The 18,656-nt window shown below is 63.1% G+C and overlaps 2 protein-coding genes across 3 annotated transcripts; both read right to left on the reverse strand.

Moving 5' to 3' along the window:
* Positions 1-2,466: 2,466 nt before the first annotated feature.
* CDC6 (cell division cycle 6) lies at positions 2,467-6,302 on the reverse strand. The gene is made up of 12 exons (XM_085040032.1): positions 6,211-6,302; positions 5,769-6,020; positions 5,305-5,514; positions 4,940-5,139; positions 4,689-4,852; positions 4,447-4,553; positions 4,172-4,311; positions 3,985-4,085; positions 3,787-3,851; positions 3,454-3,653; positions 3,204-3,344; positions 2,467-3,098 (listed from the first exon to the last, which is right to left on the reverse strand). The coding sequence occupies exons 2-12, from the start codon at positions 6,010-6,012 to the stop codon at positions 3,009-3,011; spliced, it is 1,662 nt and encodes a 553-aa protein (XP_084896158.1). The 5' UTR covers positions 6,013-6,020; positions 6,211-6,302; the 3' UTR covers positions 2,467-3,008.
* A 567-nt stretch (positions 6,303-6,869) lies between these two features.
* WIPF2 (WAS/WASL interacting protein family member 2) lies at positions 6,870-18,603 on the reverse strand. Of its 2 annotated transcripts, XM_085040034.1 has the most exons (8): positions 18,463-18,576; positions 12,006-12,118; positions 11,688-11,820; positions 11,431-11,550; positions 10,358-11,008; positions 9,075-9,284; positions 8,859-8,960; positions 6,870-8,152 (listed from the first exon to the last, which is right to left on the reverse strand). In XM_085040034.1, the coding sequence occupies exons 2-8, from the start codon at positions 12,066-12,068 to the stop codon at positions 8,112-8,114; spliced, it is 1,320 nt and encodes a 439-aa protein (XP_084896160.1). In that variant the 5' UTR covers positions 12,069-12,118; positions 18,463-18,576; the 3' UTR covers positions 6,870-8,111. The 2 variants fall into 2 exon arrangements, with proteins under 2 accessions (XP_084896160.1, XP_084896159.1); XM_085040033.1 differs by lacking the exon at positions 12,006-12,118 and having other exon boundaries at positions 18,463-18,603.
* Positions 18,604-18,656: the final 53 nt, after the last annotated feature.

Consider the following 18,656-nt stretch of genomic DNA (forward strand, 5'->3'; position numbering starts at 1 on the left):
ATTCCCGTGCCTCAGTTTCCCTCGTGTGCTCACCAGAGTGAGGTGGGACACTCTGGCCAGTCGTGGGCAGCTAGACCAGGGCACCCCCGGCCCGCAGCAGCCGCTGGCCTCCTCCCTGCACACCGGGGCCGCGGCGGCGAGGCCCAGGCGCCGGCATGTGCTCAGCCCAGTGGAATGTGCCAAATCACTCCCAGATGTGCATGGCGGCCAGTCCGACCCCCCTCCGCTCTCACCGGGACAGCCACCGGGCACCGGGGACCCCTGAGCACAGCACCACGGAGCCGAGCCCGTCACCAGCCGCCCGGCCGCGGCGCCCAGCCCCGTCCCGTCCCGCGGCGTCGCGGCACCGAGGCTGGGCAGCGGGGCGGGCAGGACGGCAGCGGGTGCCAGGGCGCGGCAGGAGGTGCCGCGGGGACAGGGTGGCGGTGTCCCCATCCCGCTGAGGCCCCACAGACGTCGCCCGGCGCGGGCGCGGCGGGGTCGTGTGGGGTCCTGCCCCGCACCCCCGGCCCCGGTGCCAGGCGGGAGCAGCCGAGCGGAAAGGGGCTGTCAGATGGAATCTGGGTGCCGGCGGTGACGGCGCGGCGGGAGGCGGCCGTGCCCGCCACGTGGCTGCTTATGTAAGGAGAGTGCAAGGGAGGACAGCGAGGCAGCCGGGGCACTGGGGACACCGCCGAGGGGACACCGAGCCCCCGCCGCGCACTCGGGCGGGCGCGCGGCCGGACACGCGCGTGGGGCTGCCCGCGGCACAGCTGGGCGCTGCCCGGCCCCGTGGGCATGGCACGTGTGTGCGGGGACAGGGGACACGGGCACGCGTGTGGTGGAGTGGGGGAACAGGACCCCAGTGGCCCCTCGGTCTCCCCACACCACTGCTGGGTGTGCCGGGGTGTCCCCTCACCACGCTGCCCCAACCGCAGCACTGCCAGGCCGTGGTGACGAACGGCTCCGGAGGGAGCTCCAGCACCCACGCGCCTGGATCCAGCTGCGCCATCGATTTTTCATCCACTGCGGCAGAGTGGAGCTGGGGCTGGCACTGGCATGGCCAGGGGGGCCGCATCCCCCACACAGCTCTGCTGTCCCCATCCCCACCCACACAGCCAGGACATCCCAGGGAGAGTGCCAGGACAGTGCCCTCCAGTCTCACCCCATGGCAAGTCTGGCCCAGATGTGGGGATGTCCCCACACCCTGCCTGCACCTGCCTGTGCCACCATTACATCACTCATTACCGTGGGGTGACACAGGTGGCTAGGGATGGAGCAGCTGGGGGGACAGAGAGAGCAGGATGCCTGCCTGCATCACCACCACGTCACTGCGGCCCCACAGGCTGCCAGGCGCTTCCTTCCTGACACTGTCACTGTGTCACCGTGTGCCATGTCCCTGTCCGTGGGGCTGCATCACTCCCTGGGTCTGGACGTGGCTGCCATGGTCCGTGGGGAGCTGGGGACCCCCGGGCAGCCCATGCTCAGCCCAGCTCTGCCCACGGGCAGGACAATGCTGGTACCCACTCAGCCCCAGGGCTGGGTGACAAGTGGCAGGGTCACAGTGCCCGCTGAGCCCCATGGTGTGGGGAGGGGCAGGGACAGGGTCCCCCCGGGCCCCTGACATGATGAGGGCACAGGGACACAGCCCAGAGCGGGCACAGCCTGGGCTGACCCCGGCGCCCGCCCGTGCCGCCGCACACGTCCGACACATGGCAGTGCTGGCTATAAATAGCGCCGGCAGCGAGGGCTGAGCCTGCTCGGGGCCCTCGGGGCTCCCAGATTCCCCCGTGCCATTCCTGCCTCGGTTTCCCCACAGCCAACAGGGACTGACATGTCCCGAAGGTGTCCCCTGGCCCTGCAGCAGTGGGGAGAGGGGGTTGCCCAGTTCGTGGTGGCACGCCGGAGTCTCCCCAAGCTCCCCTTTGTCTGTGTCCTTGTCCTGGGCAGCCGGTGCCAATGTCCCCATGTCCTGTGCCCTGCGGGGATCCCACAGGCCACAGAGCTGAGGGGCAGAGCCAGGGTGGAAGCTAGGACAGAGCAGGGCCACCCTCAGGGGCCACAGGGAAACTGAAGCACACCAGGGACTCTAGTACCACATCCTCCCCTGCCACCAATACCCCATCCCTGGCCAGGAGCTGCTGAGGGTCAGTCAGGGGTCCTGGGGGACAGGGTGGGATGGACAGAGGTAGGGTGTGATGGAGGGACATGGGGCAAAAGCAGAGCCTCATCCCCTCCCACTCCCCCCCCTCATTTGGAGCCCCCAACACCCCCCCGCAATGAGGAAGCTGCAAAATTAGGTCAAAGCGTCCATTATTTAACAGAAACGGAGGAGCTGTGGCCAGGAGCTGGAGGGGGGCGGGCTGGAGCTCAGGAGAGGGGTTGGAGTCCAGGAGAGGGGCTGGGGAAGACAGGGCCAGGTCCCCACAGCCCTGGGGCAGGCAGGGACTGGGGGAACAGAGGTGAAACAGGGAGGTCACAAGCCAGAGCTGAACGAGAATGACTTTAATAAAGGCAGGAGATAAAAGGGTCTCCGTTGTCCCCCCACCCCCAGGGGTCTCTGCACCCCCTCTGCCACTGCCTGCACTGGGACCCAGAGCAGGGCTGGCACTGGGAAGATTCTCCCTGTAGCCAGAGTGGTACAGAACATTCTGGAGGGTCCTGGAAGGCTCTGAAAGAGTTGGGAGCAAACATGGTCCATGATGCATGGCAGCAGCAACACTGAAACTCAGGATTACACACTGGGGTGCAAGGGGAGTCAGGAGCACCCACCACTCCCTGCAAAGGTGCTGGGGGAGCTGCAGAGGGGCTGGGGGGTGTCCCAGCATCCTGCCTCAGCTCCCGCCACAGAGAAATCATAATATAACATTAATAATATTATTATATTAAAAATATTAATAAAAACACCCCAGACTTGACAGCCCCAGGGCAGAACTTGACAGATGTCCAAAACCTTGAGAGCCATTTGTCTGCTCTTGCTACAGCAGCGAAATCCCCCTTGGGGCCATGGGGAGGGGGCTGCTGAGGGGCTACTGCAGCCCCTGGGCCAGAATGCTGCCCACCAGCGCCGTGTCCTGCAGCCTGTGCTCCAGTGCTGCCTCCTCCAGTGTCAGGGAAACCTGGGTGGGAGAACAGGGATGCTCATCACCATGCTGCCAGATCCTGCCCCAGTCCCACCACCAGAGCCCACTGTCACCAGACACTGCCTTGCAACCCCACGATACCTTGGCCAGCCGGGCCTCCTTGGCCTTCTTGAGCTCGAGGACACCGCGGGACTCCAGGAGGGTGACAAGGGACAGACACTCAGCCTGGTCGACGGCGGGGAGCTGCTGCCGCCGGCACACCTGGCTGTAGGTATCGTGGAGCTGGGGAGGGCAGGAGGGGTTACATCACAGCAAAGCACCCAAGGGACACCCCAGGGACACATACCCGCTGCCCAGGGCCAGCCCCTGACAGAGTCCCACTGCCACTCACCTTCCCCAGGGTCACCTCACGGGCGTGCGAGTGCCGGGCAAGCAGGAGCAAGGAGCAGAGCAGCATCTTCTGCTGCAGTGGGAAGGTGTCCTGGGCCCCCCGGGACCCCCCTGCCAGCCGGTCCCCGAACACCTCCGAGAGTACCCGGGAGATGTGCAGGAGCCCCACGCGTTTGGGGACAGGGGACACTGGAGAGTCACCTGTGGGACAGAGAGGGAATCCCAGGAAAGTGAGAAAGGGGAGGTGATACTAGAGAAGAAGGAACACAGACTCCCACTGAAGCAACCCTGAAGGAGCACCCCCCAGGTCTTGCCTCTGGCAGCAGTGACTCACCCCCAGGCAGCGGCTTGAGCAGGGTCTGGCCTCGCACCTCCAGCTCCACCACCTCCACGGCACGCCTGGGGAGGGACAGCCCTGAGCTCCAGGCAGAGGAGGCACCCCTGGCACGAGCACCCTGGTGCAGGGAAGCCACGGGGACTCACAGGGACCAATCTGGCCCTAGCACCACTGGGTTTTGGGGCACACACTGACCTACAGATATCCAGGGCCTTGCGAGCATCACCGGAGACTGCGGAGACCTTGCGGGCACAGAATTGAAGCGCAGCAGAGTCCAGGACAGGGTCACCGGCCACCTGTGAAGCACCAGGGCCATCAGTGCTGCCACCCGTGTGGGCAGAGGACCCCATGTCCCCCCCCCCGGTCCTCCCTGTGTCCATACCTGCCCCAGCCGCTCCTGCAGGATGCGGGTGAGCTGCTCCTTGGTGTAGGGTGGGAAGTGCAGCAGCTGGGGGCTGCCGGCCGGGTGGGCTGCCAGCCTGGCCAGGCTCCGGTCTGTCAGGTCCAGAGCATTGGCCAACCCTGTGGGGTGAGCAGAGGAGGATGAGGGCTGCTCTCCAAGGAGGGAGCAGGAGGGGGCTGCAAAGCCAAGCCCCCATAAACCCCCCAAAAGAGGGAGGGTGCCCAGGGCAGCAATGCCATGCTCTGCACACTCACCTACAAGGACAAGCCTGGAGCTGGGCAGCCGGGGCCACTCAAAGAGGGTGTAGAGCACGTCCTGGCCTTTGCTCTCCAGCTGGTCCAGCTCATCCAGCACCAGGAGGCTGCAGGAGAACACAGATCAGCCCCTACTCTGTCCCCTCACAGCACCCCAAGCAGGGAGAGCAGAGCTGCTGCCAGGCTGCCCCTCCTGGCATCCAGGGGGATCCCACACCACCCACCAGAGACACGGAACTTACACCATGGGCCCCTGGGCAGTCAGATGCTTCTCCAGGCTCCGGACACGCTCCCGGCCAGTGGCTGCGGGCAGTCCCAGGTGCTGTGCCAGGGCAGGGAAGACACCCTGGGGGCTGCCCAGTGCCATGCAGTTCAGCACCACAGTCCTGCTCCCAGCCAGCTCATCCTGCCAGGAATGGGAATGTTACACTGGCCCCCATCCACTGCCCCCAGGCCCCAGCTGCAACCCCATGGCCATGGCCATGCCACACACCTTGCAGTCGAGCAGAACACGGCTCAGACAGGCTGTTTTCCCTGTTCCAGGGGCTCCGGATACGTAGAGGCTGCCGGGACGGCGCCCCAGGACGTGCTCCCGCAGGAACTGCCGGAGGATCCCAGTCTCTCGCTCCCTGCCCTGGAGCCGGTCAGGCACGGCTGCGTGCAGCACCTGCTTGGCCTGCTGGTAACAGGTACCTGCATGGGGAGCAAGAGGGCTCAGGGAACCTCATCTCCAACCCTATCCTTTGCTCCACCCTCAACTCTACCCCTATCACCATCCCTATCCATACCCCTAACCCTATCCCATCCCCACATCCCCATCCCATCCATAACCCCATACCCAGCCATGCCCACACTCACCTTCCTGCCTGAACAGCCGGGTACGTGGGTGCTGCCCCGAGCTCCGAGGGGTCTCTGGCCCCCCACTCCGCGGGGACAGCCCCGGGCTCTTGGGCTGCTCGGGGGAGGTGGAGGGGTCCCCGAAGAGCAGGCGACGGCCCCGGTTCTCCTTGCTGCGCTTGGCCGGGGAGCCGGGTAAGGCATGTGGGACATTGCACAGGTTGTCATCACCTGCAGGGGCAACAGGCTGGTGGTGACACGGGGCCACTCTGCCTGGGGGACTTCACGCTTCAGCGCCCCCCCGCAAAAACCCCACGAGAGCAGCTCTTCCTCCCGAAACGGGGGTGAAACCGCAAACGCAGCTGGGCCAGAGCCGGAGGGGGGCTAGACCCATCTGCCTGCCCCAGCCCTACGGGGTGAGAGGGGGGATGCGCCCCCCACCATTCCCGGGGGATCCCAGGGGAGGGGGCAGCGGGGGGACTCACCCAGGCGCTTGCGGGGGCTCAGAGGTTGCACTTTGGGGCTCAGAGGCTGCGCTGCAGCCCGGCCTGAGCGTATGCCCGGGTTGGCCTGGCCGGGGTCGGTGGGGCCCGAGGCTTTGGGGTGCGGCGAGATGCGCAGGGCCAGGGCGTCGGGGTCACTCTTGGCCGAGGGGGCGGCCAGGCGGCGGGCGCTCCTCGTGCGGGGGAAGCCGATGGTGGGCTGGCTCTGCGGGCTGTTGCTGGCCATGGCGGAAGCTGAGGGTGAAGGCGGACAGCGGTCAGAGGGCAGGACCCCGGCCAGGTAAGGGAGAGCCCCAGCCCCACGGGTCCCGGCCACCCCTTGCCCCCCCAATCCCAGCCCCCACCACGCTGCCCCCCATCTCCTTCCCCGTGCCCCCTAAGCCCACCCGGGTCGGACCCGAGTCCCACCTCTGCCACCACCGACCTTCTCGCGCCAAATCAGCCCCGGCTCAGCACTTCCCGCCACCAGGCCGAGCTGGCCCCGCCCCTTTCGCCCCATTGGCTGCGCTGCCGCCTCCGCCGCCAATCGCCGCGGTCGGAGGAAGGGTCGCAACAGAGCAGCCAATCAGCGAGCGCACCCGAGACACGGTCGACGGCGCCGAGCGCGGTGCGCGGGGCATGCTGGGAGCTGTAGTCTGCCGGCGGGTAGCCAGCTCTCCCAGTACCCCCGGTGCTCCCACGGCCCGCACCCCCCAATCCTGCATTCCCAGTGCTCCCAGTGCCACCAGCACCTCCTATACTGCCTTTCTACTGCCGCCCAGTCTTCTCGCTCCGTGCTCTCAGTACTTCCCACCCTGCCTCCCAGTATTCCCCGCCATGCTTCCCCCATGCTCCCAGTGCCCCCACCCCACAATTCCCCCTCCGGCTGCTCCCAGTACCCACAATCCTCCTTCCCCATAGTCCCAGTGGCACCAGCAATTCCCATCCTGCCTTCCTACTGCCTCTCTGGGTTCCCAGTACCCTCCACTCCTGCCTGCCAGTACCAGCCTGCCTGCAGGCAGAGTGCCCTGCCCGCAGCCCTTGAGGCATCATCCCCCAAGAAAGAAAAGGGGTTCCTGGGGATCCCCCTCTTAGACAGTGTCCTTGACATCATTTATCACTTTATTACTTTTATTTAAATGCAATTTTCAGCTCCTCCAAGTTCCTTTGTTCCCTTTTAAAAGGGCCCCTCACTCTGGGAGGGGCAGAACCGTGTTGAACCTTTATTTAACCCAAACGGCAGCGCTGGGGGGGCTCATCCTCCAGAGAAACCACCCCCCTCACCCCTTACCCACCTCACTCCAGCTTCAACAGGGAAAGATCCATCATCATAGAAAAAATCCCCTGAACGAGCCCCAAATCCGTCTGGGGGGGTGCAGCCCCCCTGCACCCCCTCCCCTTCTTGCTACGGCGCTTTACAGGTACAAAGAGATCAGTAACTACATTAGTGTGACCCCCCCCCGCGGGAACACGGAGAGTCCGGCCGGGACCACCCGTCGGACAGGGAGTGTAAGGCAAAACATCACCGGCTCCCCCGGCGTGGCCCCAGGGCCATCCCCACACCCCTCAATGCGCCAGACCCAGCACGAACGGCCCCCCCCAAGTAATTAGTGTTTTCATGTTAAAATGCTCAAGTTTGGGGGGGTCAGCGGTGAGAGCCAGGGGAACCCTGGGGGGGAGTGCCAGGGGAGCAGCAGTTTTGAGGGGAGCACATGGGGGTGCCCCTCCATGTGGTCAGAGAAAGGGGGTCCCCACCAGCCCGGCACTGTTGGGGTCTCCCCAGATGGTCCCACTCACATTCCCCCCCTGCCTCCACCGGCTCCTGTGCAAAAAAGCAATGGGCTGTGCCAGGATAACGAGGTTCTGCCAGGATCATGAGACTCTCCCAGGATAACAAGGTTCCACCGGGATAATGAGCCTTTCCCAGGATAACAAGGCTCTGCCAGCCTGTCCCTGCTTCCCCTCGCTCCAGGGGTCTTGCAGCATGTCCATCCCGATCCCAGCCCCTCTCCATGAGCCCCCCTGGTCCCAACAGCTGGCACACAGCTCGGCCCCGAGTCCTGTGCCCAGCTCCCAGGTGGATCCCAACCCAGGATACATGAGGAGGAATGAGAGATGGACCCATCCAGGCTTGCCACGAGGTCACCGAGTCCTGGGGGGTGCATAGATGAGGTGGGGCTGGCGGAGGGCACTGGGCTGCAGGGATCCACTCGTCCTGGGAAAACTGGAGAGGCTGGGAGTGTGTCATGCAGGATCCGGGGGTCTGGGAGCTGAGGGGGTCCGGCTGAGGAAGGGGAAGGAGGTCCATGTCTCTGCTCTGGAACAATCCACCTGCACAGCCCGGTTTCACCTGGGGATCGGGGGCAGAGGGGGAGCCCCACGCGTAGCTGGAAGACAAGGAAGCCTGTTGGAAGAGGGAGCTCCGCAGAGCCGGATCCAGCACGTCTGCTTTCCCTCCTCCACACCCCCGCGCCAGCTGCTGGCCCCCCCCCCCCGACCTCCCCGCGGAGATCTGGAGCCTGGGATTTGCGCCTGGCAGCAGCCGCTGCAGCCGCACCGAGCTCGGGGCTTTTCAAACCCGCATTAAACATTCATGGCTCTAAAAATAAACGAGCATCCCATTCTCCCCGGAGTCTCCGCCGGGATCCGCAGCGCTGACGCGCGGCACCAAGGGCACTTTGAAATCTACTGGGTCTGAGTGCCGGTGCTCAGGGCTCATCCTGGGATATATGGGGGTCTGCACCCCCATGCCACTGCCCAGCCTCAGCCATGGGGTCCTTTAGGATCCCCTCTGGCACCAAAGGTGCTTAGCACAGCCAGGAATGAGCCCTGCGGCATTTCCCAGCAGGCAAACCGGGAGCAGGTGGGATAGGGCATCCACACAGCCCGAATTTCTGGCTGCCCCGCAGCACAGAGAGCTCCTTTCAGGGCTCAGTACCCCTGGGAATACGGCTCAGCACCCCCAGGAACACAGGCAGGACCCAGAGCAAGGCTGCCGCACCACCCACCCTGTGCAGGGACAAAAGGGATAGTGCCAGCCCCAAGGGCACAGGAGGGGACAAAGACTTTGGGACACCCCTTCCTCCTCCTCACCTCTGTTTGTTTTGCTGGGGTAGATTCTCTGGAAGTATTTATATTCCTCTGGGGCTGGGAAGTCTTCGACAGGATGAAAGGAGTATTTGGATTCAAAGTCATCTGTAAAGAAATGGGAAAAGGGGCAGGTTGAGAGAGGGATGGGGGCTCTGGGGGAGCCTGGCCAAAGCCACAGGGCTTGGCTCCGAGGAGGATCCATGCGGGGGTCCCACTCACCCAGGAATGCTCTGACGGTGGAGATGGAGTCCCGGTGCCCGTTCCGCACGGGTGGCGGTGGCGGCGGCGGCCCGGCCGGGGTCCGGGTGGGAGGTGGCGGGGGCTTCCCCCGGCTGGAGGGCTCGGCGGGGCCGTGCAGTCTGTAGGGAGGCGGGGGCGGGGGGGCATCGCGCCCTCCGTTCCGCAGCATCGGCGGCGGGGGCGGTGGGGCTGCAGGGACACCAGGGTCAGCGCCGCATGGCATTCCCGGGGCAAACCCAGGGACATCCCCTGGAGCGTTCCAGGCCAGCTGCTGTGCCAGACCGCAGCCCAGGGATGCTCCTATGCGTGCCCAGAGGTTTCCTGCTCACTCCTGACATCTGCATTCCTCATCCCTCCACCAGCTGCAGTGCAGGGACCAGCCAGCCCTGCTGTCCTCAGGCTCACAGCCCTCCCCAGGGGCTGCTCCAGCCCCACATGCTCCCAGCCCACACTGGGCACAGGTCCCTACACATCAGAGGGGATCCCAGGAGCAACCATGATCCTGCACATCCCCGAGTCTGAGGGTAGCGGCTCCACATGGAGCCAAGATGCTGCCTGCGAGGACTGGAAGCCACATCCGCAGTGCCACCGAGGCGGTGACAGGACCCACGGCCCCTCTGACCCACCTCTCGCTCCTATCCAGCCTCCCGCAGAGGCTCGGTGGCAGTTCATGCTCCTCATTAGCCTAATTACACCCAGGCTGACAGCGCAGATCCCCAGCCGTAGCTCTGAGGAGGGATTCTGGCAGGGCCAGAAGGACGGAGCGGCTTGGCAGGGGCCCAGGCAGGAGCTGCGGTCTGGACACGGAGCCCAGGAGCACGGGGGGGCACCGGGACGCAGCCAACACCAGTCCCAGCTGCAGGGACACGCTCCCGAGGGCTGCACCACCCAGGGAAAGGCTTCTCCCTGCTCTGCCATGGCTGTTTGCACCCTCCCAGTGATATTTAGGAGGCTCAGGGGAGCAGCCACAGCGCACATGGCTCTGCTTTGCCATGTTCTCACCTCCCGCCCCAGGAGAGCACAGGTAAAAACTGCCCAGCCACAACCCACCGCCAACACCAGGCCAGGAAGGAGCTCGATGGACATGGGACATGACCAGGGACATGCATTAAAACACAGCACTGCAACTACTGCCCCAGCTCAGCCCCTACGCCACATGCAGAACCCTCACTGTGCCCCAAAGCCAACTCTTGCCCATCACCTTCCACCAACTCCTGATCACCCCAGCTGCCCCCAGGCACCACAGAGCAAATGGCTCTTACCTGCTCCACGGCTTGGGGGGTCTCTGGCTGGCGGCGGGGGGCGGCTGCTCTGCAGGGATGGGGAGGCAGCAGTGGGCGGTGGCGGTGCAAGACCCCGCAACGGGCCTGGCGCCTTCCTGTGCAACGAGTTGTGTCTCTGTGGCAGCTCCGGGGCCAACTCACTGCTGGGGCTGGAAGGGCCGTTGGGGACACCGGGGGGTTGCCGGTAAGGGGGAGGTGGGGGAGCGAGAGACTGGCCCTGAGCCCCTGACCGGAGACTGACTGGGGAGGGAGGGGGTTTGATGGGCGGCGGGGCTGGGGGTCCGTCCCTGCTGCTGGGCAGGCGCTGTCCCGGGGTGGGCGGCAGCGGCTTCTCCCGGTTGTAGGGTGAGGCCTTGGCGTGCGCTGGAGGAGGGGCCGGGGGGGCGGCGGCGCGGCGTCCTGGCGGTGGGGGCGGCGGGGCCGAGGAGCTGTGCTTCATGCCGGTGCCGCTGGCGGTGCCGGGCCGGGACAGGTCAGGCAGGGAGGGTCTCTGCGTGCGCGGCAGTTCCGGTGGGGACCCCCGGCTGCTGTCGGCATCGTCCTGAGGGCGGCTGTTGCTGGCTGGCACGGGGGGCCGGGGGGCGGCTGCTCGGGAGCCAGGGACTTGTAGTGTTTGCTTAGTGGAGCTGTCTGCGAGGAAGGAGAGCACAGTGAGGGGTTGGGCACGGCACGGGAGCAGTGCCCTGTCCCTGCCCAGAGCCATGGCTGAGGAGGGCCAGGCCACAGGGATGGCTGTCTGGCACAGGCAGGGAGCTGGCACCGAACACAGCCACACATGGCTCTCCTCTCTCACTGCTCTACTCTGTGGCCACCACAGAGAACACAGAGCTCAGCAACACACGGAACTCCTGCACACCCTCCAAGAGGTCTGTTTATGGGACACCGAGGCATGGGGAGCACACAGCCAGCTTGTGCCATGTGTGGGGTGTGATTTGAGGTCCTGCCTCTGAACAGCTGAAACCCCCAGGGAAACACAGTGAGATCCTCAACCCCCTCCTGCTCAGGGCCCTCCCCAGGAACCCTCACGCAGACCATGGGCCCGTGGCCATTACCTGAGCTGTCCTTGGCTCCCACAGGTCTGAGCTTGGGAACGCCACCTTGGAAGAGGCCGCCCTTGGGCTGGATGGCGGCTGAGCCGGAGCTGTAGCTGCCGCCGCCACTGCCCTTGGGCTCTGGAAGGAGGGAGGCAAAGAGGTTAAGCCTGGAATTATCCGCTCCTCCAATGAGGAGCTGCTGGGAACCAGATGGGCGAGCGCCCTGAAGGGCATGGCAGCAGCCGGCATGGGCCGGGAGCCTCCCAGGGACTCACTCTCCAAGATGGGTGCACTCCGGTCATTGATTTGGGTCACTTTCCTGAGCTTGGTCCCTTTACAGATGTCCTGCAGGAGGGCTCCGCGGCCCCGCTGCTCCTCTCGGCTCAGCTTCGGGGGTTCTGTGTTCGCCTGGAGAGGAGCAGCAGCTCAGCACCTCCCCAGGACCCCCCAGCACAGGCACAGCCCAACTCCACATTCCCACCCCCCGGAGCACCCCACCCCTGCCACAGCCGGCCTTCTCCAGAGGCAATTCCTCTGGCAAGTGGCCCCACGTGGGGACAGGCCACCTCCCTGCCCAGCGAGGTGACCCCTACCTGACTGAGGGTGGGGGGTGGCGGGGGGCCGGGGGGCGGCGGTGGGGGAGGAGGGATCGGCATCCTGGCGGCTCCGGCTGCTCAGTGCTGGGGGCAGGCCTGGGCACTCATGCCTGCGGGAAGGGAGGAAGCGGTCAGGGAACGCAGGGAGAGCCGGCGGTGAAACACAGCCCCGGGGTACTCTGCTGGTGCCCTGTGCCCAGAGCTTGTGCAGAGCAGCAGCTGGAGCAGCTCTCCCAGGTTCTCCCAACACCCTGAAGCAGCAGGTCCCAGAGGTGGGAGCCAGCACATCCCCACTCCAAACCCCCAGGGCCCCACAGCGCCTGCAGCCAAAACCCAGGACGTGTCTCACACAACCACCTCACTCGGCAGAGGAAACCTAGCCAAGCTGATCCTGCACCATCCATGCAGCTCCTCCAGCTGAAGCCGGAGGCTGCTCGCTTGAGAGTGTGACAGTAGCCCGCCAGAGGCATGGCCAGCGCTGGCACACAGCCCCATGGCCATGGCCGGGACAAACCTGCCAGATGGCTCTGACTCCACAGCAGCCGGAGCAGCACGGGACTGTCCTGTGGCTCCAGTCGCCGAATTTCCCAGCCTCTTGCCTCCTACATCAATAACTCCGCAACACTGAAGGCTCTCTGTACCCCAAAGCCCCCTCAAAGCTGTCCAAGCAATCAGGGAAACCAGCTTTCCCAGCATGGATCTGAAAACGTTCCAACCCAACTCATTACATGCCCAGAACGAACCTGTCTGGCACCACGGCACACCTGGAACAGCTCCCGGGGCTCCGCAGGGCCCAGCAGCTCCGGTCAGCACCAGAGACGGAGCACAGAGGAAGCAGGGACAGGAAGAGGAGCCTGAATCACTGGGAGGTCACAGTCCCTCGTGCTGTGCTGACAGCAGCACTCAGGTAGGGCCGTTCGGTAGCACCGGCTCAGGAAATAGGAATGTGATGACTGGAGGCCTTGCTCACCACATGGAGACTCCCAGGTGCTCAGGGCAGACCCTGAGGCAGGGGTCAAATGTCCCTCTTTGGGCCACAGATGTCTTTCCCCCAGGAAAACCTATTCCATAGTCATTAACGGGAACCACCTTACCAGGAGGTAAGGACAGGGCAGTTTCACACCTGAAACTTCCGATTTCTGAGCCCTGACCTCCAGGGCAGGTGACAGAGGGCATGGGAACAGCCCCCACCGCAGGGAAAGTTCCTTTATGACTCAGGTTTGTACCAAGTTTTAACAACCAGATCCCTTCTCACACTCATCTCCTGCTAGATAAACTACAACTTCCTAATCCCACAGGACACAGGTCCATCCTCTGTTAGACATTCCCGACATGTGAGAACAGGAAGCATGTAGCAGCAGCACGGCTGCCACGCCAGTGGCTCCCCTGCCCTCAGGCAAACCACTGGCTCTGGGGTTCAGGGAAATAAATAAATAAATAAATACCTAAACTGCCTTTTAATTAAAATCAGCTCGTCTACCCTGTGAGAACTTCTCAGCTGCAGCCTTGTCGGGAAGACATTCCTCCCTCTATCTTTTGGCATTTTCCAAGTCAGCCGAGACTCCCAGTTCCCCAGTGCCTGACCCTAACAAAAGCGGTGCTCCTTCACCCCAGCCCAAGCTTGAGGCTTTGCACCCAAGAGCCGACATCCACTGATCCCTCCGGATACTCCAGGTCAGGAACAGCACCCAGCAAACCCATCCAGCCTGTGCCTTTCCCACCGGAGCAGGATCACAGACAGCTCCAAATGGGTTCGTCTGCGACGTGTCAGAACAGGAATACTTTTCCCTGTGCTCCTTCCCACCCGCAGTGTGATTGCGGGGCCAGGGCGGCACGAGTGGCTCCGGGCAGAGCCCTGGCCGTGCTGGATCAGCTGCCGGAGGGAATTAGCAGGGATCCAGCCAAGGAACGCGCCAGGTAATGAGACTCCTGACTCGGGCTCGTGTGTCACAGCCCTGAGCCAGCACAGGAGTGATGCCAGGGCCACCACCTCTGCTCCCGACCCACGGGAATGTCACACATTGTGTCCCCGCTCTGCTCCCGTGCCAGCTGGTTACTCCCAGGGTGACACTTCCCTCAGTGGCCCCTGTGACAGGGACACATCTCACAGACAGACAAACAGGGGTTTGTCAGCTGGCAGAAACCACTCAGTGCCACCCGTACCAGCTCTCTTCGTGTGACCTGCTGATACCCTGTGACAGGCATCGGACAGACCACAGGGACAATCCCACAGAGACCTTTAGGAAAAGTGGGGTATTTTTACAAACAGACCACGAGTCACTATCTTCCCTCTAAGGTGCCCTTACAGCAAAACCTGCGCTCAGATCCAGGTTCTGACCTAGAAGAGTCAGAGGAAGGGAGGGAAGAGTTTAAGCTAAAGCAGCTTGAGGATAAACTGGAGCTGAATTCCCGAGAAACAGGTCATTCTGTTTCGGCGCACGGCCCCGTTTGGGCTGGGGATTAACAGCAAAGGTCACATTGAAAAACCAAAATCAAGAGGCCCCGAACTCAGCACACGGCTGGGAAAAGCTGAGAGCTCCGGGTGGGAACGGTGCCTTTGAAATACAGCCTGGATCTTTCATGTGCAAGAAGACAGACCCAGCTGATACAGATTAGGGAGACAGGAGCTAAATCCTCCAGGAAAAGAAAAAAGGGGGGAGTTCTCCTCCCAGCACCCCTTCATGCCTGGCAGAAGCCATTCCTGTGAACAACGCTCTGACTTCTCCATGCTCTTTCTCCTTTGTTCTTCCTTACCAGGACCCTTTCACCAAGACACATCGGAGCCCCCGAGGGCTCCATATGCCATGATGGCAACTCCCAGTGCTCACAGGGAAAGTGGCTGGGAAGAGCTGAATCCAGAGACACCAGCGGATGAAAGCTGGGCTGAGGCAGCAGGGGCAGGTTTACACAGTGCCTTTGCTTTTCCTATCCCAACCAAACCTCAGGAAAGCCCTGAGCAAAGCGTGAGGAAAACACGGTGTGAAAAGCTGTCCCTTGGGAGGGGGGAGAGGTCAGGAGATCGAGGTGACCCTCTGGAAAGCTGCTTCAGAGCTGCTGTTCCACAGGCTGGAGTCCACCATGGCCACAGACCCCTTGGCAATGTTTTGGATCCGCACTTCCCTGTTGCCCTTGGGATCAAAACATTATTAAATCCCAAGAACTTGACATTCAGCTGCCCCTTGTCCCCTAAAAACAGCTGGCTCGGATAGATCCGGCCCGGCCAGGGAGACACGCCACGTTTTCCAGGCATTTTTCAAGTCCCTGTTTGCCGTGGAGGGAATTGAAACGCCCTCCCCAGCAGCAGCCCCCATCCTGCTCATCCCGAGGGGATTGCTGCTGGAGCAGGACAGGCAGCAGCAGTGACCTTCAGCCGCCTATTTCCTCGCTTTTCAGGGAGATTTGGGCTCCGGGCGGATTTGTATTTCACATTTGCAAGCCGGAGCTGCAGCGCCTCATCCTCAGGGAGGCTTTGAACTGCAGATCAAGAGGAATTTCCACCCTCTGATGTCGGTGCAGAAATGCGGCCGCACCGGTTTGGGAACGACTTCCAAGGCTGGACCTCTCCAACACCCGCCCCCGCGCCTTTATCTTCCCTCTCTTCCCATCCAAACCCGCAGTTCCTCGTTACCCCCTCCCAAATTCCGAGCCTGTCCTCCGCAGCCTGACATTCCTGCCCGCTCCCGAAGAGCTGAGGATGCTACATAAATAATTTATCCTGAGCGACAGCCATCGCAGGATTTAAGGTCATTCAGGCTTTTAAAATCCTATCAGCATGCTTCCCGAGCCGAGCTGCCAGCTCCATTTGGAGCATCCTGCGGAGCCGGCACATCCCTGCGTGCAGACAGACAGACACGCTCCGGCCCCGCGGGATCCAGACGCTCCCTGTGAATTATTAACAACCAGTGGGCTCTGACGAGGCATTTTTAACAAAAACCCTTAAGTTTCTAATTCTAATCCAGAGTTTCTAATTCCTCAGGGACGAGCTCCACAGCCTCAGTTTCCCCATCCATCCACAGCTTCCACATCCTCCGTTTTCCTATCCAGTTTCGTCGGTCTCAGTTTCCCTATCCATCCACAGCTTCCACATCCTCCATCTTCCTATTTACAGTTTGCTCAGCTTCAGTTTCCCTATTCACTGTTTCCCCATTCTCAGCTTCCAAAGTCTCAATTTCCCTATCCACAGCTTCCTCCTCCCCAGTTTCCACTGCCTCAATTTGCCCATCCACAATTTCCCCATTCCCAGCTTCCACAGCCTCAGTTTTCCCTGCCCTGGCTTTCCCATTCCTGACCACAGAACGCCCAACTCAGTCTGTCCCTTGCTCCGAGCTCATCTCAGGTCACTCAGCAGAGGAAACCTTTAATCAGGAGCAAGGAACCCTGTCCTGAAATTCCACTGCAGCAAAGTGAAAAGCAGGAAAAGCCCGTCCCGCCAGGCCCACAGCCTTCCCTGCTGCTCCCCCTTTCCCGAGGAGGCAAAAGGAAGCCGGGAAGGGAGAGGTGGCACACGAGGGGTTGGGCAGGAACAGCTGAATTATTCCAGAGGGAGGAAGTGGCAAGAGACACAAGGACTTCCCGGTTCCTTTCAGCCGGAGCTGGGAATTCCGGGTGCAGCGATCCCTGCAGCGATCCCAACAGAGTGGATCCCACAGTGGATGCGTGTTCCCGGTCCATTGGTCTTCCCATCCACGCTGCCCTTGGCACCGTGGGCAGGAAGCCATTGGATTGAGAGTCCTGGATGTGCTTCCCTGGAGAAGAAGGGACAGCTCAGATCCAGTGTTGTCCAGAAAAGCTGTGGCTGTCCCATCCCTGGAAGTGTCCCACGTTGGACAGGGCTTGGAACAACCCCTTTCAGTGGAAGGTTGGATTTAAAGTCATTTCCAACTCAAATCATTCCAGGATTCCATGGAACTGTGTGTCCATGGTCATTCTTAAACCACCATAGGCTCCTGAAGCTCCCCCATCTCCTTCTTCTGTACCCCAAAGAGGGTCACTCCCCTCCCCAGACAGGCCCCAGTGCATCCCCAGCCCATGTTGGTTCTGGGCACTCACAGGGTGGGGGTCCAGGGGGCTCCTAGAAAGGGTGGAGGAGTCCAGGGGGTCAGTGTCGGGGTCCAGAGGAGTCCTGAGAGTCAGTATGGGGGTCCCAGGGGTTACAGAGGGATCCTGGGAAGGGTGGAGGTGTCCCAGGGGTCACAGTAGGGGTCCCAGGGTAGACACAGGGGTCACATTGGGGGTCCCTGGCCCCTGGTCCTGCCAGTTCTGGACCACCCCTCAGGGTCTTGGGGAGGGGACCCTGGGTTGACCCAAGAGTCAGGGGACAGGGGTCGAGGGAGTCATGATGAGGGTCTCAGGGGTCATAAGGGGAATCCCAGGGGACACTCTGGGGTTAGAGTCTCCATGGGAGGGGTCCCAGTGGGGTGTCCCAGGCCCCCGGCCCCACCATTACTGGGCACCCCCAGGCTGGGAAGATGTGGAGAAGTCCAGGACATCAATATGGGGATCTCAGAGGGGTGCCAGGAGTCACAGTGGGGGTCCCAGGCCCCCAGCCCCGCCAGATCTGGAGACCCTCAGGCTGGGGGTCCAGAGGAGGGGTCCCTGAAGTGACCCAGGGGTGAGGATGGAGTGGTCCAGGGGTCAGGGTGGAGGTCTCAGGGCAGTCCCAGAGGACACCCTGGGGTCAGGGTGGAGGTCTCAGACCTCTGCCCCTGCTGGTTCCAGCCACCCCAAAGATGGGGGGTCCAAGGAGGGGTGAAGTCCAGGCGGTCAGTGTGGCTCCCAGGGGAGGCACAGGGGTCACAGTGGGGGTCCCAGGCCACTGGTCCTGCCATTTCCAGGCACATCCATGGTGGGGGTACCAGGAGTGTCCTGGGGAGGGATCCCAGAAACGAGTATGGGGACAGGGTGAGGGGATCAAGGACAGTGTGGGGGTCTCTGTGGAGGTCAACGGGGGTCCTGGGGAGGGATGCTAGAGGAGACCTAGGGGTCAGAGTGGGGGTCCCCATGGCGAGGGGGTCCCAGGCCCCCAGACCCACCGGTTGTGGGCACATCCAAGCTGGGGGTCGGGGAGGTTCTGGGGAAGGGTCCCTGAGAAGATCTAGGAGTCAGGGACGTGGGAGATCTCACAGGCGTCCAAGGGGTCGGGGTGGAAGGGTCCAGTGGGTCAGTATGGGAGCTCCAGCCTCCCCGGCCCCGCCGCTTCCTGGCACTCCACAGCCAGCCCCAAGGACCCCTCCGACAGCTTCAAGGACCCTCAGCCGGCCCCGGAGAGCCCCCAGATCCGCGCAGGCCTCAGCGCTCTCCCCGCCCCGCCGGCCCCGGACTCCGCGCAGGCCCCACGCGCCCACCCCAAGCCCCCGCACCCCTCACAGGGGCCCCGCGGCCGCAGTCCCGGCCCCCCGAGCCCCGCGAGCCCCAGCCCGGCCCCACCGGTCCCCCCAGGCCCTCCCCCGCTCACCCGCGGCTCCTCCCGCCGCTCCCGGCCCCGGCCCCAGCCCCGCCGAACGAAATGGCGGTCGTGGCCCTTCTGCGCCTGCGCGACCAAACAGGATATGGGCGGGGCACGGTGGGGCTGCGGCGCCATGATGAGGAGGTCGAAAGGCCATGGGGAAGCGGGGGTGTCTCCTCCATCTTGAGAAGGTCACGCCCGTT

This window comes from Lichenostomus cassidix, chromosome 27 (genome assembly GCF_008360975.1).
Source record: "Lichenostomus cassidix isolate B80296 chromosome 27, HeHo_3.0, whole genome shotgun sequence".
Taxonomy (NCBI): domain Eukaryota; kingdom Metazoa; phylum Chordata; class Aves; order Passeriformes; family Meliphagidae; genus Lichenostomus; species Lichenostomus cassidix.